This window comes from Artemia sp. Qi Xiang Cuo, chromosome 15 (genome assembly GCF_049724085.1).
Source record: "Artemia sp. Qi Xiang Cuo chromosome 15, ASM4972408v1, whole genome shotgun sequence".
NCBI lineage: Eukaryota > Metazoa > Arthropoda > Branchiopoda > Anostraca > Artemiidae > Artemia > Artemia sp. Qi Xiang Cuo.
Genome location: NC_142808.1, coordinates 41248664 through 41275959, shown reverse-complemented (window position 1 = coordinate 41275959; position 27296 = coordinate 41248664). Strand labels below are relative to the sequence as shown.

General features: G+C 36.2%; 1 protein-coding gene across 2 annotated transcripts in view; it reads left to right on the top strand.

Moving 5' to 3' along the window:
• The first annotated feature begins 800 nt into the window (after positions 1-800).
• The window catches only part of LOC148943676 (uncharacterized), a 115981-nt gene continuing 89485 nt past the window's right edge, over positions 801-27296 (top strand). For both annotated transcript variants that reach the window (XM_089101428.1, XM_089101427.1), the window contains exons 1-2: positions 801-863; positions 9813-10666. In XM_089101428.1, the coding sequence (XP_088957554.1) occupies positions 10043-10666 (624 nt within the window). In that variant the 5' untranslated portion in view covers positions 801-863; positions 9813-10042. The remainder of the gene's footprint in view (positions 864-9812; positions 10667-27296) is intronic.

Here is a 27296-nt window from a genome sequence, read left to right as displayed (position 1 = left end):
TTTAGTTGATTTTTTTTCACAGTAATCTTTTACTTTTAAGAAGAGTAGGCGATTTATGAAGCTTACTAAGAGGGTATGGAGGGGGAATATATTTGAGGGATATAATAAACCTCCAGTTAAGGGCTTTGGACTATAATCATTGCAAGTGGCCGTTTTATGCTTCCAAATGAAACCCAGAGAGGAAAGAAAATAACAAAATGAAAAATAAATAAAAAAAGGTGAAAAAACGACGAAGTTTACCCGACAAAGACAGAACAGACATTTGAGTGTCTAAGAAAAGTAAATAGCTACATTAAATCAAAGATGACCAAAGATAAAGTCAAATAATTGTTCAAGCGTTACCATTTTTTATAGGTATGAGAATTAAAAACAGACAGCTGGAAATAAGGATTTGTTTCAGTTATTGTAATTTCTGTTCGTTTTAACTTTTTTATTGAGGGTAATTTATGGCAGTTTTACGCTTGAAAAAATATTTTATTTTTGCCCATATTTGATTTAATGCAGATCTTTACTTTTCTTTGAAAAACTTCTTTTGCGGAAATATTTTTCAAAACCAATTCAAAAATAAACAAAAACAATTAACGAAGCTCTTGGACACTCGTATTTGTCCCGTATAAAAGTTTATGCCGCACTGTATTATTATTGTGGTTTCGAGTGACCTTTTCAGATTTTTTGCAATACCCGCATTAGTTGTCTCATAGTTCGTTTTTTTCGCTTTTACCTTCAGGCTTTTATCAGGAGTTCTTGTAGCTTCAAGTAAGACCTGAAGAATTTGAAACAGTTAAATATAAGCTATGGTGAAAGACTGATGTTAAAAGTTTAAGAGCGGATTGTTACTATCTGATTGGAATATAATAGAATGAGTAAGAATAAAATCTTTGAATAAACTTTCAAAAGTCACAACAATCTTATGCATAACTTCTTCTAAACTATGCACTTTAATAACAAGAGTTGTACCATTTGATTAAGCACTGTTTCCAAATATAATGGTCGCTACCGAGACAGTCGTGTTTCCAGGGGAGGAGCGCGCGCTTGGTCAATATCTACCAAATCATATTATTGAGTTAGGAATAACGTTAATACACCATTCGATGCCTTTTTTTATGCTGATTACGAATATAATAAGCATTTCTATCGGAAATGAATTTCAGCCCCCCCCCCCTATATAGGCTATACCTAACCTAACCCTGAATTGGCATATATAGGGGGGTAGTGTAATTTACTTCGTTAATTAAACTTGCTCCTAACGCAAGTTTATCGGATCAACCTATTTAGCCCTCCCCCTAAAAAAAATACTGGATCCACCCTTGCGTGTCTCGGACCCTCCTCCCCCATCACGGAGCCAGATACAGACTTACTTTTTCTGCTTTTTTCAAATTGACATTATAAACCAACTACTGATACGAGATAAGTACACAAAAACAGTGCAAACCAACATAATCAGGAAAATTTCCAACGCAAACGGATATTACAATTGGATTCAGGAGGGAATATTGACTCTAAAGAGCGCTTAGTTCTATGGAATATAGAGGGAACTTTCGACCGATAGAAACCCCCCCCCCTCCAAAAAAAGAAATCTTGAGCTTCTTTGGAAACTTTTTTCCGATTTTAATATGTTTTGCCCTGTTTTTGTAAGTCTTCTTTCCGCAAAAATACCCCCCCCCCACCCCAAAGACAAAAGACTAACAGTGTCACAGGACAGCCTATGGCAATTTGTAAATGATTATGACTGGATTAAGCCATATTTTTTTTACGATAAAGAACTGAATCTCTTAAACCTTAAAATATTAAAACCTTTTCCAGTTTCTTTCAGAATTAAATCCCATCCTCGTCCTTAATGTCTGAATGCAGCATCAGGCTAAATGCTGATTGATTTGAGCGTAGGTCACCTCGTCTTTGAAGGCCTGGTGACCAGAGAAAAAAAAACTGATTTTGCTGATTTCATTCTTGTTTCTCACCAGCAACCAGTAATGCCAAATTGAAAAAAAAAATCGGCAAACTTAGTGTTTAGCTTTTTTTTTTGGGGGGGGGGGGGTTAACTGGTATTCTGTTGAACTGAAAATGACTGTAAAAATAAATCAAATATAAAACAATTTATCTCAGCAAGATAAACTTCTGTTTTAAGTTCCCTTTTCTTTGGATCTAGGTTTTGACAACAATTCCAATAATTTTACCAACATTTCGAGCTACAGTATATTAAGATTTCGTTTCAAAATTTAAGATACATCTTATCTACTGTCCTTAAGCCCCAAGCCATTTTCAGGGGAGGGGCTAGGGGGTTTGAACCCCCTCACAACGAAGTGCTTTTCCGACTCGTAAAAACGTAATAAAATGCATAAAAACACGTTTTTAATGGTTTTTTAAGTTAGTCTATTTTTTTTTGCAACCTCTCCCCCCAAAAAATCCTGTATATGGCTCTGCTTGAACCTCATTTGCACTGCTGATCCATTTTGGGAAGTTCCATTTTTATAGCACACAATTGTCCCAGTTAACAAAATTGCATCGCCCTTTGGTAGGGGAAGGATTGGAGTTAGACACTTCAAAATACCTTGGTATACCAATACCTTCCTGTTGCATACTATATACTCTGGAACTTTTTTCAGTCCCCTTACTGAAAAGCCCAGGTTCATAAAGCACTTTTTCTAGAATTTACAGTGTATTAAGTTCTAATTACGGCGTTATGGCTTGCTCTTACTAAACCCGGGCTTAAATATGATTTATGCTCTTCCGTGACTATAATGAAAATATGGTACTTTTGTATTATTCAGTTCACACTCGAGAATTTGGATCTGCAGATCAGAGCATAACCGGTTTATTCCTGTCAGTACTCGAAGAAAAGTTGAATTCTACGTTTTAGGTATAATTTTGTTAAATATTCAATATATAGAGATGGTATTTTGGTTCGGTTACGTTATGTTAAGTTAGGTATTTAATTTAATGCGTTCTGGGTGACCCCCTACCATAATTCTTTGTTGTAGTTTCCATAGTTTTGTTACTAAAGTATGATATTTTCATCATGTTTTAGTATGTTTCTCGAGATCCAAATTCTCGATTGTATACTGAATAACACTCAAGTACCGAAAATATAATACTTTAATAACAAAAATATGGAAAGTGCAACAGAGAATTATGGAAAGCAGGCCGCCCAGAACGCATCATATTGAATACCTAACCTAACCAACTCTATATTTTAAATATCTAATTGAAAAATATCTACATAGTAGTTTATCTAACTCAGGCTGAAGTAATTATCTAATTATGTACAGCTAGTTAATTATGCAGCTAAGCTAATTATGCACACAAAGAAAAAGGTTTTACAACAGATCAAGGAGCGACGGTGTTGTCGTTATAATACGTCAGTACCCTTTTTGATATAATGACCGTTACTCTGATGATACGACCCACCCCTTTATAGTCCCATATACTGTATATCCAGACCAGGATTTACCAATAGGCCAAGTAGGCCTAGGAGCGCATTAATTATCACTGACTGATTTTTTTCTTAACAAAACTGGACTGATTTGATTTACCGTCAAAGTGCCAGGTGCACTCCACCACTGCGCTTTCTATTCACCGAAAAGTGATTTTAAAACAGCACAGGAATTCCGTGGCCATTTGTAAACGGACATGTCTCCCAAGAACTGCAGCTGAGAGTTTGGTATCACCTCTCTCTTTCATTACTTTTGGCTCATCAATTGTGTTCTGTTCAGCGATCCCAGGTACCCGTGAGGTTTTTGGGGATTTCTTCGGAAATCTTGCAAAAATGGAACGGCATAAACCCTTAGGCCTAGAAATCAGATTATCATGTTTTCTTCCATTATTACCATCTTATTAGTATAATTTCAATTAATATTTTTGTAAATTATGTACTTAATCACAGATGAAGGTAGGCTAAATTGTAGACTGTGGGAATACCCTTTGAACAAAGGAACTGTGATGCGTGGTCCTTTGACTATGAATGAAGAAATATATTATTAGGGCTGAACATGGAACTTTTAGGGTGTTTTTGGGGTGTATTCTCAGAGTGACAACTATTACATTGAAAAGGAGCGTAAATAAGGAACGTAAATTTGGTTATGAATATAAGAAATGGGTTCAAAACTTAAGCTAACCAAAGCTAACCTAATCTGTCACCATCAAAACTTACATTAAATTGAAAAAGTTGACTGGCAACGCTGACTAAATCCAAGGAGAAAAAAAAGTTATTTCGGACATTCACCAGTGAATCTTAACATTGACGAATTTCGAACATTTTTACGGTAACAACTACACTAATTGTGCTTTATCATTAAGCTGAAAGAAATGACGAGAAACGACCACCATCTAGTCACACCAGTGTTGCCACCATGGTCTGGGAAAACTGACTAAATCTGAGAGTGAAAATTTACTAAATCGCATCTGTTTTTACTAAATGTTCCAAAAATTTTTTTTGTGCCTGCGGCTACCGCCGCACGCGCACCACCAAGCCTCGATTTTTACTATATGAGGATAATCAATAGGATTTTCAAATAATTTTTTTGCTTTTGCTCTTTTCTCTGTCTTATTCTCTTTTCTTCCGTTTTCCTTCAAACAAACCTACTGCTGTCGCTTGTTGCTCAATTTTTTTTTTAATAAAACTACAGTTGTCGTTGTATAGGCTGACATCATCGATTCGTTGCAGTTATGGGCAGTGGAATATTTCTTTTCCCTAAAAAATGTGTTGCTACTTCTGATTGGTTGAGGGTCGGAGCGAGCTTGCGCAGTGCAGAATCAATATGTAACTTGAAGGGTCTCTTTTTTATGACTCCTTCATAAGTCTGTTGCTAATCTATTTTCGTTCCATGGGGGTCGATCCCGACAGTCGGAGAAAGAGAAACAACAACATGCTGCGAATTTTCACCGGTCAGTAAACTACTGTCCTGATTGTTCAAATCGCTTCTCGCAGACTTGACCGAGTCGGACAACAGTTGCCCGTTTGCGCCGGTAAGATGTGAATTCAAAAGGGCAACAATTGTCTTACAGCTCCTAAAGTATCTTACTGTGAGAAAAGTTTCTACCGGAAACGGATTGCGATTGACACCCCGCCTAGTAGGCCCTGTCTGTACTTGACAGACACAGTGTTAGTCTTGACAGACTTGTATTTTTCTTGCCATCCCCTTACGGGATGCTGTCTTGGCACCGACGAAGCGCTCAAGAACCTCGAATGCATCGATTCTTCTGTTGCTTTGTGCAGCTCCGTATATTACACAGTAATTTACAGTCTGAGTAGATTTCAGTTTACTTCTATTGGCAGTTTTTGGTGCCTGACAAACAAGAAACTGTTGTCAAGACAAAACTTCAAATGATTCTAGCATTGTTTTGAGCCGAACACTTCTCGATGATGAAATTCCGACATGAAACGATCTGTTTTTCTATCTAGAGATTACCATCCTTACAGGAACTTTATTTATTAAAATGATTATGTTCTCAAGATCAATTGTTAGAACCAATCACAAATCAACCTTAGCAAACATGAAAATCTTCGAATACAGGATAAAAAAAAAGAAAGACATAACCCTTCTCGTAGTTTCCATACAGACGAAAAAAATTTCAACCTCCCAGATGATTTGACATAGGCACATTCAGGCACGCAATGCAAACAGGGGCATGGTAGCAAATGTGGCAACTATTTTCTGGTAACCAAACTACTCTCGAATGGAAAAGTGGTCGACACTTTTACATCCAGTTGTATGCCTGGACGAACTTTCATCCACATACGATATTTTAACAAGGTTGTTGGTTTTTTAAGTGCTCCAACAAATGATCAGAGGAAAAAAAACATTCTGAACTTTTCCTCAGTGTCCACAAAATCTATAACCTCGTCCTGACCAGTTAAAAAAGATTCTCTTCGTCTCCACCTTGAGATTGTTGACACTAACTGCGGCGGTATGAACAAAGTCGATACTCCCCCATTTTGTTTTCTCTGCGCACCATTTGTTTCGTGTGCATCATCGCAGCAACAGTTTCCGTCTTCAGCCTAATCCGAAGCTTTGGTTTCATGTTTGACAAAACTGAGAACTGCCGTTCTGACTCAGCAGACGAATGGGAGAGACAGCACAGCTGCAACATAAATTCACAAAGATCATCAAACATCGGTTTCCCCCTACCATCTTTCACCGAACGTAAATTTTTCAAGAACAGGTCAGGTTCAATTATGTCACTAACTCTATTTTTCACAAAGTTTTTCCTAGACTCTAAGTTTGACCAATGCACATCAAAGATGTGCAGTGGTCTTTTTCCCTCTATTTCCCTATCAGGATTCCCAAACAAATATGGAAGGCGATTGAAACCAATATAGCTGACTAGTTCTCCAATAAAGTCTTCCACCCTTTGAGGTAAGAGTTCGCGCTTCAGGTTTTCAAAGCTTCACGCTATATACTGATGGTGATGAAGAGGTGGGAGGGACTGAAACTGAAGTCATAGAATAAAATTTTTTAATTCAGACAGAAAAAAATATTCAAATTTTGTTTAACAGAATGAAACTTAGCACAAAAATAATTTAACTTTTTTCCCATATTTCTGGTAAATTTATTAAAAAGCTTACTAAATTTCAAAAAATTTCAAAAATTTAGTGAATTTTACCTCGATTTACTTAATTTACTAACTCGGGTCCGGTTTTACTAAATTTAGTAAAATTTTACTAAGTTTGGCAGCCATGAGTTACACACTAGTTAGTATTCCTTTTTGTCGACACTATCGCTAGTTTTCTCTCATATAAGTTACCTATTCTCTTTGGCCAAGACAACAAATCACACGTTTTTAAGTGGTCTTGCCCTTCCATATCCAATACAGACTTATATTAATGCAGTTTATATAGCTTTGTCCGAAGAAAGTAAATATAGCCATTGATATAAACTCTGCCTACGAGAAATCTAAACCATTTCGGGTTTCTAGAAGTAATTTTACCAACACACCTTATGCAAACTTCTTTAGGTCTGATCCACGCACAAGACAGCAGGTTGCCTTTCCTCTGTCAAAACCTAGTATGTCAAATGTGTCTTTCAAGTTTTCAAGAATACTGATAAATTTGTTCTTAGGTGACAGGGGGACGGGGATTTCCCTAATTGTAGTATAACTCTGACGTAAGGCGATAAGAATCTGTTGAGCTAATCTAATAATAGTCAAGAAATTAGAATTATAAGCTCGACGACTTTTGAAACATTAAATGGTGCCTTATCCTTTTCTATTTTCATTTAGAACGAAAAAGATAGATGAACGTATAGGATTTCGTAAATAGGTTTTCGAAATTCTGTTTTTTTCCGTCATTGCCACTTCGCTGTCAGCTCCGCTTTCTAGACTTTGTAACTCGAGTATGTTTCGGCTGTGGAAAACTGGGAGAACCCCCTTTTTAGGCCTGTGGATACTAGGTCATGTGACCTAAAAGTATATTAGATATGATTCTTACTGTGCCGTTGGACTCGCTTTGAAAATTGTTTTCTGTAGGCAGGATGGGTGTAGGAAAGAACAGCTGAGCAAGGAGAATTACCAAATCTCCCACCTCAGACATTTAAAAAGAAAAATGACGAAAGAAAAGTATAGTATTTAGAAAAGTATTTTCTAAGTCTAAGGGGGGGGGGGGTATTTTGTTTTTTTTACCAAATTTTTCAATGAGAATACCAAAGGAAAAACTTTTCAATGAAAATACCTAAAAAATCATAAATATAAATTGGTTTCATTGCAATCAGTTTCTTTTTAAGCTTCACTTATTTGCAATTTGTTTTTGCCATGCCAAACTAAAGAACCTCTATAGCCTACTTGGCATGCATTTTCTCTACGAGACCAGCACCTTCGGCGGAATTTTATTTTTGAAGTTGCCTAGCGGTTGTAGAAGGGTTAGAAAGTTGGGCTAAAATAGGATAATTATGCGAAAAATGAATTATAGAAAAACTAGGGAAAATTGGGTAGAATTTAAATTTCTACGAGGTGAAAGCTTTCCCCCGCATACGGACCTACGACGGATAAATTTTATTGTTAAATTAGCTCCTGATTCATTTTAAGCTAGATGAAATGACTATTTGGCTAAGTTCAACTCACGGTCAACCGTGGTTAACTCAATGTTTAAAATTAGCGGGTAGGAGTGGTCGGATACATGCATGAATTTAAAGGGGGATGTACTAACAAAGCAACGGATTTTAACCGCATCACCATGTTTAGAAAAATAAAAAAAAGAGAAGATTCGCAAGGGGGCTGAATCAACCATTTCTACTTGCAGTAGTGCGTACAGGGATAAAGCCATTTCACAAGGAGTTATCTTAATCATAAGCAGCGCAATCGCGCTGCCTAAGTAAAGAACGATGTTGGCACAATGCATTATTTGTTTTTATTTATTTATTTTTTTTTTGGGGGGGGGGGGTTGTACCAGGATAATGCTGGCAGGAAACACAATTCAGCATAAATGCTGAAGTGTGTGAAAAATGTAAGAGACTATAGGATAAATCCTAAAAAAAAATGATTTCTTGTGGGACAGGCCTGATGCTCACCTCAATCTATTTTACCGGAGGTGATGCTTTAGCTTATACTGGGTGTAATCTGTGTCTAAACTATCCCACAAAAATATCCCTCCTCCATTCGTTAAGGGTTAATGTAGCATTTTAGGGGCCAGGGGCTCAAATTGAAAAAAAAATCATAACGAAATAATTCCTGATAAACAGAAGCATTTTTTCAAAAGTAAATAGCTTTTGATAGGCTTCAATAAAATTGTTTTGAGGTATCCAAGGCCGTATCCAGGGAGGAGGCTAGGATTTTGATCCCCCCCCCCCCGAATGGTTTGTCTGACTCGTAAAAACTTAAAAAAATACATTAAAATGTTATAAGGTTTTTTTTACCCCCCCCCCCAAAAAAAAAAATCCGAAAAAAATCCTGGATACGGCCCTGGAAGGGCCTACTGCTTCTAAGAGTATCTTTTCAATCTCGAAGCTTTTGCTAGGAATCTTTAAGAATAGCTTTAGGAAGGTTGACCGTATTACCCTACTGCCAAATAAAATTTAAATGATTGAGGCATTGGGTATTGTATGCTTGATTGTTTGGGAGACAGGAATGCTGAAAGTTTTTGTGAAATAAACAGTTGAGATTAATGAAGATCCTATATCGCCGGACATTCAGTCTTTTTGCAATCATCAGATTGCTACTCCCAGAAGAATTAGTGTGCCGGCTTAATATATTTATATATATATATATATATATATATATATATATATATATATATATATATATATATATATATATATATATATATATATATATATATATATATATATATATATATATATATATATATATATATATATATATTATATGTATATATATAAAATTAGCAATATGCCATCTTAACATGTCACAGAACCAAGTTGTCTTGGCCTTACTTTGCTTAGGCTAGCAAGTCTTTTCTAATATTTTTTTTAGGCTAGTCGTGGCCGATTTAGGCTTACCGAGAGACAATAGGCTAAGGGCCTTCCAAAAAATAAGCCAAAGGGGCCCAAAACTAGTGAGGTAGGAACTTGACAAGATGGGATTTATCAAATTGACCAGATCGATCAATTCTTTGAACGTGAATCTGTTAATCGTAGCCTACTTAACAGATATGGTCTATGAATGCCAACTTTTTATTTTCCTCTCAGGTATCAAGGCCGTGCTTTTGCATATCTTTGAAATAAAAATCAGCAATCTTTTGAATACATACAAATGAAGTGTCGTTTCAATGCTGCTATATCAAATTTTATACTACATAATTTGGTTAGTTGTACATTCCTGAGATCCTGAGTTTGAATATTTCGGATTTATTTTTATGGTTTCAGGAAAACCCACTACATCTCTAACATCGAGGACACAACATTTGTGAAGGAAACCATAGCAGAAGTTTTAGAAGTGCGGCTTTCTTCACTTAACTATTTACTGCATGATTATGGCTGTCTCCTATCCTCGTAAATAAGTGGCATAAGAATTTCAGTCTCTTGGCGAATGAATCCGGTGTAAAAATAAACCAGATGTAATTTTAGAGTTTTTTAGTTTGGCAAGTGTGTTAACTATGAGTGATTTGACCATAAAGCCCAAGTTCCGTAAACTACGTGCCAAGTTGGGTCTCCATGCTTCTTGGAGTGAGATATTTTACGTGCACCGCAAAGAAACAGAACATCTACGTCAACCAGAAGCGCAAGAAAAATATAGACAGCAACCTGATGATCACCAACCAGTGACGACAAAACGGTGGCATAGCAGCCTCGATACAAATCAGAGCTCCGCTATTTATGCAAATCCTGGATATGACAGTCTTGCGGACATGTGGGAAAAATCAAGCGTATCAGATTGTGGCACTTTGAGTAAATCAAGCGCATCTGATTATGGTACCCTATCAAGTATTTCTTCAAGACCAAGTCCACGTCCACGATCTAAGCCCAATATAACAGGCGAGAAAGAGGCACAGCAGGAGCAAAATTCTGATTACGCTTCGTGGGACTCAGGAGACATGAAAGATAGTGATTATAGTGATGATTGTTTGACTGCTACTAGCAGCCAAGTTGATGACGGTTTGAATGACTTTTGTGATTATTTCGAAAGGAGAAAAAATGCTGTTCAGAAGTGGGCACCTACAGTGACACCTACGAAACCAACCCCGGTGGAAGAAAAGATGGGCCATCTTCGCACTCAAATAGTAAGTATCGTTATGTACTTTGATAATTAATATCAAATCAATATATTCGTATCACTGCAAAAATTGTAACCTCCACAAAGAGGCAAGAGACACAGAGAAAGAGAAGAATTTAGATCAACTAAATTTAAAAAGAATCACTTCGTTCAAATTTGTTTATCAGTAATTACAAATACTACTGCTCTTTTAGTGGTTAATTTTTAAAAAAAATTCTACAAAATAAGTTTTTAAAAGAAAAAAATAAGAGCTAACCAAACCAAAAATTAGCAGAAATAAAATTAAATAATTTTTCAAGCGTAAAATTACCACAAATCACCATGAATAAATAAATGAAATCCAGAACGAACAGAAATTACAATAACTTACAAAGTCAATAAATAACAATGAAGAACCAGAAATTAACGTGAGTAGGTCTGACACCCCCCTTGCCTTTTGAAAAGCAGATCATAATTTGCACGCTACTGAAAAACTAAGAAACAGGAATATGGATTGACGGTTTAATATACATACGCTGCTATTTATTCTTTAAAGTCTTAATAATTTTTATTTATTAAAGCTAAAAAACAGAAAACATGTAAAATGTAAATTAAATATTTTTGAATAAATAATAACACATTGTCTCCACATCACTCTTTACTTAGGCAGTGCTATTGCCTATGATTTGGGTAGAGGATCTTGGTTGCGGTAAGTCAAAATGTGGTATGTTCAAGACTATCCAGAGGGGAGGAGTTAGGGAGTTTGAACCCCCCCCCCCACGAAATATGACTCGTAAAAACGCAACAAAAATGAGTCTAAGCGAATTTTTGGTGTTTATTTCTAAAAAAATCGTACCCCCCCCCCCCCAAAAAAAAATGAAAATCCCGGATACGGCCTGGGCATAATACATAACACAAGTTTTTGAATGGAGCAGGAAAACTGAAAAGTATATTTCGGGTTTTTTACTTTATTTCATTAAGAAGTTGTTTGTAATGAGAACTTTTCTAGGCATCCAATATATGTAATGAGAACTTTTCTAGGCATCCAATATATAGTAAGGGAGATTTTAATGTAAAAAAATTATAGTTTCTAACTAGTGTCGTAATTGAGAAAGATTCGTTAAGTTAGTTTGATAGCTCACCGCAAGATAATTTTTCATGTAACCAGGGTCTTCGAGGGCCAAGACTGGGCCCATAGGACACACGTCTAAGAAAACTCCCCCCTTTTTTTGGTAAACCAATATAAATCACATTGACGGATTAAAGCTTCTCCTCTTGATATAAAAAGGACGAGCTCTGCATAAAAATCCCAGGCTCAAGGGGAGCTGGTTCACAAAAATATAGTAGGGGATAAGGATTCTTTCGTTTTTTTTTACTGAAGATACAAATAAAGGTATTTTTCATATTTCTGGATATTTTGGTTTCCTTTCAATTTTTCCCAACGAAAATATCAACTTTTTTTCAAAATCTATGCACTACCCCAATTGGTGCTCCTGCCAGGACAGCAGAACTCTTATGATTTTCGATTTTCCACGAAGAAGAAAAAATCGTGAGATAATTTGAAATAAAATGTGAAAATCATAAATTAAACAAAAACATTTAAAATTCTGATGTAAATGTCCAAATTTTACAAAAAAATCTCTTGTAAGGCTTTGAGGCTAGGTCCCGAAGGATTTGGCTTTTCCCATACATGTGCTAACTTAAAATCTGTAAATTATGCATTGCGAGATTCCGCAGATTGTAGATCGAAATCCCGTTGGCATAAAATATTTTCAAAGTCACTTTTCTTTACTTATGCTGGATTTTTCATTTTATTCGTGATAATGACAACGGCCAAAATGATGTTCGAAATAATGACAATGCATAAATTATTTCTTCTGTTCGTAATGATGATATTGCTCAACAGCTAGAATTTTCAGACTAAAAATGCATTGTAAACTCTGTAGAAACTTTCATATATCATATAGGCTACCGTAATTTCCCCAAGGGGATGCCCACTTTCGTAATTCACGTTCACCAGGTGGCGCGTGTCAAGCTCGGCGGAAGTGTGCCAAGCATGGCGAAACTTTTGCCAAGGGTTGCGGGAACTATGCCCAACTTGGGAGAAATTGTGCTAAGCGTGGTGGATATTTGCAAAACACGTGGCGTTCTGAACCGTATTTCAGGTGGTGGAAAGCCCCCCCCCCCTCGGATTTATTTTCTAACTCTAATGAAGGACAAAGGAAGGGTACAACTAACTTGACAAAAATTTGAATTATATGTGCTTCTCTAACTATTTCGGAAAATTGAGAAAGAAAGCGATTATACTCTAGAAACATACTATTTAACATTCGTCATCGCGCCCAAATCGAAAAGATGTAGCCTATCTGGCGTGTGTTCTTTGGAATTTAGTCAAAAAATGACAAAGATTCACCTGTTACAAAGTGAAATTAATCGTTTTTTTTATACAACTCTGAAAAAGTTAAGCCAGCTTTACCTCTCACAGAGATTATCATCTGTGACAATAAAAGTGACTAAGATTTACCCAAAAGCGACAAAATCTTGACATTTTTCTGTTCTTTTTTTTCCATTAGGCTACGTACCACGGAAGATAAAAATGTGAAAAAAACATGACATTTAAATGTGCAGTAATTCATAAACTATGGAGACCTGGGCCCAAAACTCCTGCTTGCGTTTGTGCGTGTCCGTTTTTTACAAACTATACAGAAAATGATTATATAGTAATATTAATAAAATATATAATAAATAGAATAATATAATAAATTTTAATATTCAGCTGTAGTCACTTATTGCCAAAACGTTCATGTGTCTAAGTTACTTTTCAGCTATTTTTTTTGTATAAAGCTGTTCAATTGTTTTACTGTGTTAGATACCCCATGGGGACACAGCGTATTAGTGCTCTGCTTGGCAATACAGAGCCCGGGGTTCGATTCCAGCAGGCGATAGGCCTGCTACCTGTTCCTGCAAAAGAAACCCAGCAACTGAAAGCTCGATGATTCGATGTCCCATGCGCAATTAGTGACTCTGGATGATCTTGATGCTTTACCCTACTATGTTAGTTATTTTAAGCTAGTTACTTTCAAGTTTAAGTTATTCATGTTAAAATTTAACCCCCCCCCCCTCCCTCCTTACAAAAACTAGGCCGTCAATCTTGTAAGTAACGAAATACATGAAAATATTGGAAATCATTAAACATCTAAAAAAATTTCGGAAGTTTTGAGGGAGCGTGGGCCAAAAACCCTTGTATACGTAAAATTCTGCCGTGTTTACTGACTATTTCGAAGACAACTGTGTAAAATGAATGGATAATCCAAGTAGATAGCCTACTAAGTGTTCATGTTCTATTTCCTCCGAAAAACAAAATCCCTACAATTTTGCTAATAATGTGTGTCATTTACGGTTGATTGCACCTTTGGAAAAACCACAGCGTCATTTGCATCGTACTACTTATTTTTTTCCCATATATGAATAACATAATTACATGTGAGCACCGTCACCTGAAAAGGCAACCGGAAACTTTAAAAAAGATGTCCGAAGAATATCGCCCAAAACGAGGACCTAAAAATCTGTATTTGTAATTTCTTGAACGTTTCATCTTAAGCGAAGCTCAGGTGTTGGTCCAGCAGGAATTCCGGGCTAAAGCAAGTCCCCTGGCCAAGTCCCTACTAAATAGTGGAACTGCGACCAGACGTTCATGTGAACGGGCCTTTTATTAGCGTTTGCCACACAGTTCAAGACTGGACCACCTGATCCTTAGCTATTACTTGGTGCAGCTAAGAGCCGAGAAACTCGTGTCTAGGCCTAGACCTGGAATGAGCGAATCATTCAAATGAAAGGGCGATCTTGAACCCAATTAAATAAAAAACAAGTTTTTTCAACTGAAAGTAAGGAGCAACATTGAAGCTTATGACGAACAGAAATTATTGCGTATATGAGGGGGTTCACCCCTCGTCAATACCTCGCCCTTTACGCTAAAGTTCAAATTTTGTTTCAATTCTTTAATGAATGACCCCTGAATCACAAAGGTCGTTTAATTAGAATAAATAACTCTTTTGAAAGTACTAAAAACAAATTCAGCGTAAAGAACGTAAAGACCTGACCCCCCCACCAGAAAATATCCCCCTGAAAACGTCTGTATACTTCCCAATAACCAATACTATGTGTAAACAATGGGCAAAGTTCATAACTTGCAGCCCTTCCCCCGGGGACCGTGGGGGATTAAGTCATTCTTAAAGACATAGTTATTAGATTTTTCAACTATGCGGAAACACGCATCCGTGATCTTTCTTCTGGCAAAAAATACAAAATTCCACATTTTTGCAGATAGGAGCTTAAAATATCTACAGTAGGGTTCTCTGATACGCTGAATCTGATGATGTGATTTTCATTAAGATTATATGACTTTTAGGGGGTTTCCCTCTTTTCTCGAAAATAACGCAAAATTTCTCAGGCTCGTAACTTTTGATTTGCAAGACAAAACTTGATGAAAGTTATATATTTGAAATCAGCATAAAAGTCCGATTCTTTTGATGTATCTAATGGTATCAAAATTCCGTTTTTTAGGAGTTTCGGTCACTAATGAGCCGGGTCGCTCCTTACTTACAGTTCGTTACTACGAACTGTTTGATAAAAACACTTCTCGCTAGATAGCCCTCGATTCTTTAGTTCTGGTGCTTTGGGCAAAACTTGTTAGGACTGGAAAGCAAATTCACGTCAGATGATTGTATTGATATTTATAGTCTGATTTGTATAATCCGTTGTCATCTATATTATCAAGACAACAACTATTTTTTTTAGACATATCTTTTATGTTTGAAAAGATGTCAGCAATTGCATTTTATATGGTTTTCGTGTAACTGAATGCCTGTTTAGCTCAACCCCGTTCAACTTAGCCCTCGTTCAGCTCAACTCCCATTCAACTCAAACCCCGTTTAACGCAACTCCCGTTTAACTCAACCCCGTTTAAATCGACCCCGCCTTACTCAATCTTTATTTGAGTCAATCCCATGCAACTCCCCCCTCCCTCCCCCCGTTGAATTTGACATTAAATCAGCCCCCTGAAATTCAACCCTCATTTAGGTTAACCCTCATGTAACTCAACCCCAGTTTAACCCGGCCCTATTTGACTCGACTCCCATTTAACCCCATTGCTGCAACCGTGAAATTCAAGTGTATTCGGGCCCTGGGCATGAAAGGCTTTGCTAATTTTAAATATATAAGACAGAAGGATAAATTGTGGTTTTTTAGAGGTGAGAGGGAGAAATAGTCTTGCATTGAAGTGGCACGAAATAAAACACTTACATAAGAATTAGCCAATGAATAAAAACCATTTCATTCAAGTCGACTTTCATCACTTCCGACAAAATAGGCTGAATTACATTTTCTAAGTATATCGTTGATTTAAAAAGGATTGAGCTTAATGGGGTTGATTTGAATGGGAGTTGATTCAAATAGGGTTAGCTTAAACGGAGGCTGGGTTGCATGAGGATTGAGTTAAATGAGGGTTGATTTGCATGGGGGTTGAATTAAACGGGGGTTGAGTTACATGAGGGTTGAATCGCAAGGAGGTTGAGTTGCAAAAGGATTGAGTTAAATGGGGTGGAATTAAGTGATTCATGTTTCAAACGGGGGTGTAGTTGTGTGGGGTTGAGTTGCATGGGGGTTGGTTTGAACAGGACCTGAGTTAAACAGGGATTATGTCCAACGGGTTGAATTGCACGGGGGTTCTGTTAAACGATGGTGCAGTTAAACGGGGTTGAGCTGCAGGAGGGTTGAGTTAAATGTGTTCAGTTAAACGAAAATTCAGTTGCACGGGAATGGTTTCATGTAGGCTAGTTTAGTGAAAAAAAACAACAAAACAATAATATAGAATAAATCATTGAAGGATGTTCGGCAAATAAAGTTAAAACAAGACATTTTAAGTTTGTAAGATTTTTTGAAACTTCATTTTCAATGCTAATGAGCAAACACTCCTAGTAAATTAATGTTGCATTCTAAATTATAAGAGCTGGCAGTGAGATATTTACCGTTTGTCAATTTACGGTTTGACCTGTGACACGAATTGCCTCAGTTAGCAATTTAGCTGAACGGTTCTTAACATGAAAGTCGTATAAGCTTGATGCACATTTTTGGATGTGGATTTACCACTTTTTTTGAGGAAGTGAAATTAGAACTGAGGTGTGTACTGGCCGCAATAGAAACTTATGAATTGGCAACTGTGACTCGGCGAACTTTATGTAAAACCGGTCTTAATTTTCTAATTTGATAAAAACATTATATTGACATCGTGTGACTTGTTGCAAATTTATATATTTTTCTCTACTGAGATTTGTAGGCTAATAGCTGCAATTCAAGATCACGAATTGACACGTTTTTGTAGCACTATTCTTCATTTTCGATTTGACAAAAAATACATTAAAATATTTTTTTTAATATATTTGAAAGGTATTTATCCTGTGTACTCTCTTAAGGCAGCTACGTTAATTTTGTTGTTACAGAATAACAGTATTACAAAGCTTTGTGACAATTAAATAAAAAAACGATTTTTTTCAACTGAAAGTAAGGAGCAACATTAAAACTGAAAACGAACAGAAATTATTTCGTATATGAAAGGGGTTGTCTTTCCCTCAACGCCCCGCTCTTTACGCTAAAGTTGTTTTTTAATTCTTTTCAAAAAAGCTTCTTATTGTTCCAATTAAACGAACATAGTTTTTCAGAAGTCGTTCTTAAAGAATTGGGACAAAATTCAAAATTTAGCGTAAAGAGCGAGGTGTTGAGGGAAAGGCAATCCCCTTCATATATTTAATAATTTCTGTTCGTTTTAAGTTTTAATGTTGGCCCTTACTTTCAGTTGAAAAAACTTGTTTTTTATTTAATTTCTGATTGTTTTTTAAATATTCCCAAAGAATCTGGCCCTCCCACCTCCATGGAGAAATACCCTCCCCACGGATATATCCTCTAGACAATTCAATCCCGGTAAAAATTTCCCCGGGTTTTGCCCTTAACAACTCCACGAGTAAAATTGAGACGGAAAAGAGAAAACAAGAAATATAAAAGAATTTTGTATAGGAATTCTGGAAAATTCCCCCAGTGTATAACTTCCTTTGTCAAGTTCACCCCCTGGAAACTTCCCTCACCATGGAAAGTTCCCCCGTGAGAACACTCCCAGCAGAAAATTCCTCTTCCCACCCTAAAATGTATGCGTGCTTCCCAATAACAAATATCTAATGGTATAAAAATTCCTTTTTTTTAGAGTTTCGGGTACTATTGAGCTGAGCCACTCCTTAATTACAGTTCTTTATAACGAAGTGTTTGATCCCCCCCCTTATTAAAAATTATTCCAAGGAAAGATCCTACCACGTAATTTCGTAAGTTTCGGTTACTATTGAGCAGGGTCGCTCCTTACTTACAGTTAGTTACTACAAACTGTTTGATAAGAAAAATCATCGCGATGATGATTTTAAAGTCCCAGGGAAAGGGTATCTGCCTTTCAATAGTCACACCGATGACATACAAAAGTAAAAACCCAAATTTTCTTGTATATTTTCCAGGATTGGGTCTGATTGATAAAAAAAAAAAATCCGATGACGGAATTTATTAAGTGATTCAAAATTTAACTTTAATTATTCTGCGTCGATGGAGGGCAACCAAAATATTACCTCTTAACGGCTTTTATGATCAAAGTGATAACAGACTAACATTTTACGACCGAATTGACTAGCCTTACTGAAAAGTTCGTTAAACTATACATATTTATTAAAAATGTGGTATATGTGAATACTAAGCCAAACAGTTACGTAACACCAGTGGCAAAATATTCCTGACTTATATACGCCCTTTTAGTATGTGAGCTTAGCCTAATTTGTGTCCAAGGTAAATATAGGCTATGTGATGACAAACCAATTTAGATTTGAGTCATAAAGTCGTTCACGCCTCTTATCAAGTCATGGAATTTAAATATTTAGCAAGGACAGGATTTATGCAAATGACATTAAAACCTATAAAGTAATAACTTCAAACTTGCCAGATATTGTTAAGGATGCAAGGGGTATTATACTGAAATGCAGTTTCTAACAGTCACAGACGGGAGGGGAGGGGGGGGGGAGAGGGTAAAGTTAAGTTGTGACCGGAGAACCAATCCATGCGAGGGGCCTTCTAACCAATGGCTTTACAATTTTAAACTTTTATCCAGTAATTGTACTGTTCTGTTGTGCTGAATGATAAATTGAAAAATATTTACCTATATAGCAACACATACAGTAATATATAGTAATATGTATGATATATAGCAGTATTTACATATATAGCAACTTATCATCCTTCATCCATAAAGCACAGCCTAGCCACCTTAATCTTTTCAGAAGCCACTTATAATCGCCCCTACCCAAAAGCTGAAAACAAAGAAGTTTCAACAGAGCGAAAATATCCATAAGAAGAGCTTCTTCGCCCGGGAATCCGAAGTTTTCCTATTTAAACGTCTTTTTCTATAATTATAGTGTTATTTGGAGCTTAATATTCAACAGAAAACTTTGGCTTTACAGAAGTTAATATGGGTCTTATTAAGGGGCGTATCCAGGGGAAGTTTGTTACAAAAGTAACAAAAATGTATGTTTTTTCATGTCACGTCAGAGTAAAAGTTTGGAAACAGGTTGGCTCAATTAACTTTTGGAAATAAAATATTTGCATTTGTGCTGGGAACATTTTGTTTCGAACAAGCTCACCCCTGCACAGTGTGAAATAAATATTAAATATTTTACTATCTTATTTAATAAAATTTTGCACAATGTAGGCTAATTTCTGTTCCTTGAACTTGAAAGAATTGATTGCTTGTGGCTTGAAGTGAGTTTTACTTCGTTTATAGACAATTTTCTAATCGTATATAACGTTACTTATTCGCTTTAGAATAGTACTTCCCAATCCTTTTATCCTTCCATAACTCTTAAAATACATTGCATATATAAAATATAAATATATAATAAATTGCGTGCATACAAAAATTTAAAACACATACCATGTTTCATATTTTTCATCGTAGTTAATGTGGCTTCATTATATTTCATGTTTTCATCGCAGTTTACATGGCTTCTTCTCGGTAGAGCTTCTAGGTGTCTTTTGCAGAACTCGGGGTGTTGTGGGGAATCCGTATTTGGTTTGAGCCTTCTCATGATGTAAGGGTTGTTAGAGCAGAACTCACAATATTAGCAATTTTTGTTCAATGCTAAGGCATTAGACATACTGTTTTCTAGTTAGATAGGTTAAGATATAAGTAATGTTTTCCCCACTTACTAACCTCTTACGTAATTCTCATACCATTTGAGTGGCCTTGAGGGTGTTGTCGGCTTTTTCCAGATTAATATCGGCTTTTTCCACAGAATAAGTTTTTCAAGGGAAAGTAAAGAGCTCCATTAAACAAAAAATGAGAAAAAATAAAATCAAATAATCTACCAAGCGTGAAACTACCACAAATCAGCATCGATAAATAAATGAAACCCAATACGAACAGAAATTACAATAAATAACCAAGTAAAAATAAGTGTTTAATTTAGTTTCATACCTCCTCTAGTTGACCTGAAATGGAAAACATGATACCATTCGCACAAAATCTGTTTATTTTCTTTGATAGCTTGGATGCACTTACGCTATTTTGATTTGGTTGAATTTTAAGAGCAGAAGTAGCCCCGAAAGTTGAACATAATACCCTCAGTCTTTCTTGGGATACTGCTGAGATGCCTTATTGGGAATTAGCATTAACACTGTGCATTTTGATTTAACCTTAACATTTAGTTTTTAAACATAATGTGCAAATGGGAGGGTGGGCGTGGGAGGGGGATTAGCTGTCCTCCAATCACTTTCGATTGTTAAAAAGGACATCAGCCCTTTCTATTTTCAATCGAATGAGCCCTTTTTGGAGTTCCTACGACAATTCCTTCGATACGAAGTGCCCTGGTCTAAACAACAACAACAAAAAATAATACATTGTACCCACATCGATGTTTACTATAAAAATGTAAAGCCCTCCAATCACTTTCGACTATTAAAAAGGGCAGTAGGCTTTTCGATTTCAAATCGAAAAAGCCATGTTTGAGTTTCTACGACAACGCTTTCTATAAACACCTTATATGCCCCCAGGGCATAAATTACAACTCTTACCCTAAGGGCTGTTAGGGTGGTTGTCATCATCTAAGACCTAATTTCCAGAATTTACAACTACGGTAGACAAAATGGCTATTTCAAAATTTTGATTGGATTTTGTTTGGGGAAATGGTGGGCGTGAGAAGGGCGTTAGTTGCTCTCAGTAGTATTGATATAATATAAGGAAGAGGGGTGGTAGGAAATTACTGTAGTAATATAAGGAAGAGGGGTAGGTAGGAAATTACTGTAGTAATATAAGGAAGAGGGGTAGGTAGGAAATTACTGTAGTAATATAAGGAAGAGGGGTAATTGGAAATTACTGTGTCAATTAAAGAGAGAGGGGTAATAGGAAATTACTGTGTCAATTAAAGAGAGAGGGATGATAGGACATTACTGTGTCAATTAAAGAGAGAGGGGTGATAGGAAATTACTGTGTCAATTAAAGGTAGCAGACAGTACCCCTTTTTATATTAATATCTACAGGAGGGCAGGTAGCCAGTGTAGCTGTAACAGTTTCAGGAGAGCAGATAGCCAATGTAGCTATAACAGTTTCAAGCGCACAGTCCCACCAGATAGCTTTAATATATACAAGCGCACAGTCCCACCATATAGCTGTAATATATACAAGCGCACAGTCCCACCATATAGCTATAATGATAAGTAGCGGACAGTCCCCGCATATATCTTTAATGCTTTCAAGCGCACAGTACACCCGCCAATACAAGCAGACAGTACAATGACCGGATTCAACCACCATGAAAAATTCGTGCTGATCTCTGTTCAAAGTGCGTGATGTTTTCATGGTATGGTGATTCGTTCACTCTGACATTGAGCGTGATTATAAAAAGTCAAATACCGAGTTAGTATCTCAGTCAATCAGTTGAATTTGAATAGTTTATACTATTCCCAATTGGAGAAATAAACGTTCAAGTTTTGTGAGAATGTGTGGTTTCACACTAATACACCTCGAAGGAGCCTACAGTGATGTTATGAAGACAAGGGCCCCCAATGTAGCAGTTGAAATTGGAAAGGATTCCAGACTAACATTTGAGTGGGATGAGATGTTTGGCAGATACGTTATATCATTGAGTAAATTTAAGTCAGATGAACAATTATGCTTTGCTGCAAAAGTGAATATAATGTATTTATCACGACTACAGCATGGATTGAATGCTATTATGAAGCACATTGAGGAAAATGAATTGACTCACCTAACACAAAGAGAGTGAAAATATATTCTTTTATTACATTTCTGTTAATAAAAATGTTTTTTCTTATAATGTTTTTTTTATTAGACACTCTAGATGATCGTTTACTCCACTCTCTCTCTCTCTATGGTGGTTGGTGGTGGTGGTGTTGTCCAATAGGTATTGAGATTATGCACAAAGTAGAAACTTGCGATTGTTCTTTTAGTCTATAGTTGATATTGGGAGTATCAAGAATGATTGGATTTGAGAAACAGAAGATCTTACGGAATCTAGTCAAATTGGAAACATGTTTAGTGTTAGATGATGGATTTTTGGTATTATCTCTTCAACGGAAAATGTATTCTCTAGAAATACTTAACTGTATAATCGGATCTTATTCTCCATCCTTTGATTATTGTACGAAGCGTATACACTGCAAATCACATGCATTTACTCAATTTATTGATGTATTAATTAAAACGAAGCAAAATGACTTTGTGATTCTGCTTTTAACCACTACCTAGAAATTCATTCTTTAAAACAGTAGGAAATAAGTTTTTGTGACGATGCTCGATTACTCCTCCTCCTCCTAGAAGACAATGTTATTTTTTTATTGATTTTAAGTCAGTTTCTTTCTGGCAGTGAGACGGACAACATCGGAAAAATATATCATACATGTTCACTATGTTTATATAAATTGGGCAGCTGGTCTTCATGTGAGAACTGTACTACAGTTGATGACTATAATGAAAAGTGTAGACTATGCAATCCATGTAAATTGCATAAAGGATATGCTGTACAAATTAAGGACTGTAATACCTGTCTTGAAGAGACTTGTGAATCTCATCCTAATGGTTATCCATGGTTCATTTTTCATTTTGATCAGTGTGATCAGTGGGAAAATACTTACCCTGGTATGATTGGAAAAAACCCTAAACGTGACTTCAGTTTATTTCTAAGGGATTGGTATCGTCTCGGCTTTAAATTGTATTGGGAAGAAGAATTTGGAGCACGTTTCAATTGTAAAAACATGGAGAGAATATGGATCCTGCGTCATCGCTGTGAGGACAATGCAAGTAATGATTATAAACCTAGCGATTTTTATTTGGCTGTTACAGAAAGTGATTCTTCATATGAGAATATTGTGTGCGACATTACTTCAAATAATCAGATAGAAACAGGTGAATTTTTCAATATGAATCGTAATAGTATCATTGACTTCACAAGAAGATCTAATAAAAATGAAGTTACAATATATTGTGGTTAATGTGATCCGGACTTTGCACAACAGAATCAGTACAATTTGAATCCAAATGATCTGCCACCACTAATCGTTGTCGACGACGATGACTATGATGATGATGATGAAAATCTAAATGACTATGAAGAAGAAGAAGAAATCTAAAAAAATGAAGACGAAAGACTTTTTAATAGTGCATATATATTTTATTAATAAACAAATTCACATACATTTTTAAAACACTCTATTCTTAGGGCACTGAAATCATTACTGTACAGGTCTGAGAGGGTATTTTCTGCTAGAAAGTCATTCAAACGTGGACTATGTACATAAATGTTGAGAAATTCACTGAAAGTATAATCACGACATCGAAAAATGGAATAAAGTAATGCATGAAAACTACAGCTTTTGGTCGATAGATCCTGTACTCGCATCCGATTTTGAATAATTGTCTTCTCACTTCCTTCAAGGTAGTTTTTGATGTGTGGTGTGTAGAACGCATATGGTAGACCAAGAGGATCAAAAAATTCTATATTCTTCGCTGTTTATAAATGCATAGCCAATGACCCGTCTGCACAGTCGATGGACTACTATTAACAATGATAATGGTTTTGTTAACAGTATGAATATATTGAAGGAAATCTGAGGGTATACAGTAGGATTTGTATTTGGATATGAAAGGATCCATGTTAAATACATTGATTATTTGATTGGTGTTCATGGTGCCAAGTCTAAAAGAACACTACCATCAGGGGTAATTCCCCAGTAGGTTTCAAATTGATTGAGTGAGAATAATGTTAAACTCTCTGTCAATGGTTTGTCAAAGGTACACTCTAAACGTACAGTACCCGTTCGGACAATACTCATATGTTGAGTACCAGATAAGTTCAGGACAATGAAGCCATAAATTTTTGTAAACATTGCATCGGTTATACCATATTCATACAGTTGAGAATTTCGATCTAAGGATGGTATTGTAGACTCATATAGGGTCATGTAAGATTAAACAAAGGACAAATTGTAGAGAGGACTTCCATTTACTTTACATACAAGAGAGGAAAGTCCAAATAATTCAAATTCATCCACGATCCTATGACACTGGCACTTTTTACAAAAGCCAAGGCTAGTTTCGATGGAATTTCACCATTGATAAATGAAGAATCGGTGTAGGTACTTGATCCAGTGGCAATATGACGTTGATTGGCAATTGAGTGAGGAACGAGCAGTTTGATATTATTTCCAGAGGCTCTTAGTATTTCAATTGCCAAAGAAACAGAATTCATGACCGGTGGTTTTCGCACATGAGGTATTGCTGAAGTGAGATTGACATTAGCATCGGGTACTGCATCAAGTGTCTTTTTTAATATGAAATTGGATGGTGCAAGTTGTAACTTTATATCAATTTTAACATAGGGGGCCATCCATTGGGATATATTGAATATTTCATGATTGAGTCTACCAATTAAATGATACTCCTTGCTCACTGCCCAAGTGAGTTTGCCGTCAGTATCAACATTTGTTCTATAGTCATAGCCCATTGGCAGAACTCTCAATTTCTTATATGCCATTGGAGTCATCAACATAAATTGTAAGTAACTAGCATAGTTTGATAGATTGTTGCTGGTGCTCACCAATGTTCCATTTATGTAGACACATATTTGTTTAAATAAATTGTGTATTATACCATTCTCATAGGATGGTCCATCGACGTTGGGGGGAGGTGAATTGTCAGACTTTTTCCTCACCACAACTTTTAAATCAATAAATGTGGACGATAAATCTATGAAGTAGTCTTCATTGGAATAAATTTGAAAATGTATGTTTTCAGAGAGGGGGTGCTTTGGATAGAATTGTTCATAGTACCCATGTTTTACACTGACATCCACACTTTCTGCATTGAAAAGATTTAGAGATGTGGTGACAGTGGGATGAGATTCCTTGTGGGGTAGATATGCCATCTAGGAAAAGAAATCCCTTTTCGATCTAACAATTTTTCTTCTTAGTTTCTTTTTCTTACTTTTCTTTGACAAGAGTGATGATGATGTCTTTCGCTTCTGGCCTGAGTAGAGACTGATGAGTGAAGAGATGTTTCTCCTCCTTTTAAAACCTTTTCCACTTTGTTTCAATCGCTCGCCAAGGGATCGTGCGCTGGACCTGAGATTTTTTGAAACACTTTCTTTAAAATCCTTACCATCCCCCCAATCGTGTAGCGTAGAGGATGCAAAATCTGCAGCAACCGGCGCAATACATTTTTTAGCCAGCGGTATTGCAGAGCGAAACAGGTTAGAAAACCAACTGCCAAGACCATAGCCCGACATTGACGAACGGCCTTTATAATAGTCCATTCCGTGACCCAATTGTCGTGGTTGGGGAGCAGTAACATAGCAATCAATATCAGGGCATACAAATATATTTTTTCTATTAGCCATTTTGTTGTTGTTGTTGTTGTTGTTGCTGCCGAATGGGTCGAAAATGACATGTAATCACAGCCAAACCTTTTGTTATTGCTAGAGGATCACCTAATTCACTTCTTAGTGTTAACTGACAGAGTTCTAAATACTAAGTGTTTACAGGTACATACTGAAGGTGCTTTATATTATAGTGATGACCATGTTCATGGGTTCTTTTTCGTTCAAGAACACGTATGAGGGGGACATTTGAATTACCAACTCTCGATGTTTCCACAAAGGACGCGTAGAGAAATATGCAAGAGTCCAAGGCAAGACCAGGTGGATAATCAGCAAAAATAACTTGATCCATCCTACTTACAGTACCAATGTTTTTCTTATGGATCATATTCTGTTTAAAGCCAAGAACATCTCTCAGATTATCATTGAGATGAATCAGTTCAGTGTCAACGGGTGAGGTAATGTAAATCCTATCATGTTCCATTGAATAATTAAAATAGAAGGTACCATTCCTGCGATATGAGATTTTTCTATTGATTGCACGACAAAAATCCGTCATGGTACCATGTTATTTATATCTCAATGTAACATCAGGGTATTCACTAGATTAAAGTGCTTCAATCCATTCCAACTTAAAAAAGAGTGACTAATTGAATCGTATATCTTTTATATCATACACACGATTGTTTCTCAGGATATCATAGGTATTTTTGAGCGTGCAGTCGAAAATAGCCGCTTCATACATTCCATCATCGATTTTGATGGTGGGAGAGAGTTTTGTCCAAAATCACTTGTTTTATTCAATTCATTGTAGAGAGGATCGGAGAAATTGGACATAAACGTTACATAAAAATCATTGGGTATTGTCAATATTTTCAAAACTGATCCAAGAATCAAAATCAGAATTTTATTCAATCCAATAAACAAGCACCTGTTTCATGCCCCTGTGAGAAAGAGCACTCAATATCTCTTCATTCTGATAGATTCTATTGTTTTTAACTTTTTGTAATTCATAATCATAAAAGCCGCCAAGAATCTCATCATCTTTCATGTCACGTAGACGATATGTTATGGGTTTAGTGTCCAAGAATTTGGAGACTTTAAAAAGTTCAGTGGACCATAAGTAATTACCCTTTTCAAAAACATTAGTAGTTCGATTGATTCGAACAGTATCACCAACATTGAATTTCTTCTTTTTCTTCTCATTACCAACACCCTCATTATTGGAATACTGTTTAAGAAAAGTGTCAAATGTATTGACATCATGATGAACTTCTGCTGGGGTTGAGTTGGACAGGGATCGATGTGGACGTTGATTAAAAATCAACATGATTTTATCCAAATAATGAATAAAAGCAGCAGTATTTTTTAAAGTTCAATATCTAGAAATTAAAAGTCGAATAGTTCTTATCAGTCGTTCGGCCAATGCTGCCTTTATTGTACTATGACTATGATAGAGGATTGTATTATATTTCAGTAGAACCTTCTTTACATGGGGATTAACAAATTCACTACTTCAATCCGTTTGCATCTTCTTATAGAAGTCCTGTCCAAGGATCATTTCCAGAGCTTTAGCAACTTCATCGCCGCTCTTTAACCGCAGTGGAATGGCATATGCATAGCGACTAAAAAACACTGATTGCAATTAGAATGTACTTGTAGGGGTGATTGTGACGCCGTTGAATATCATCC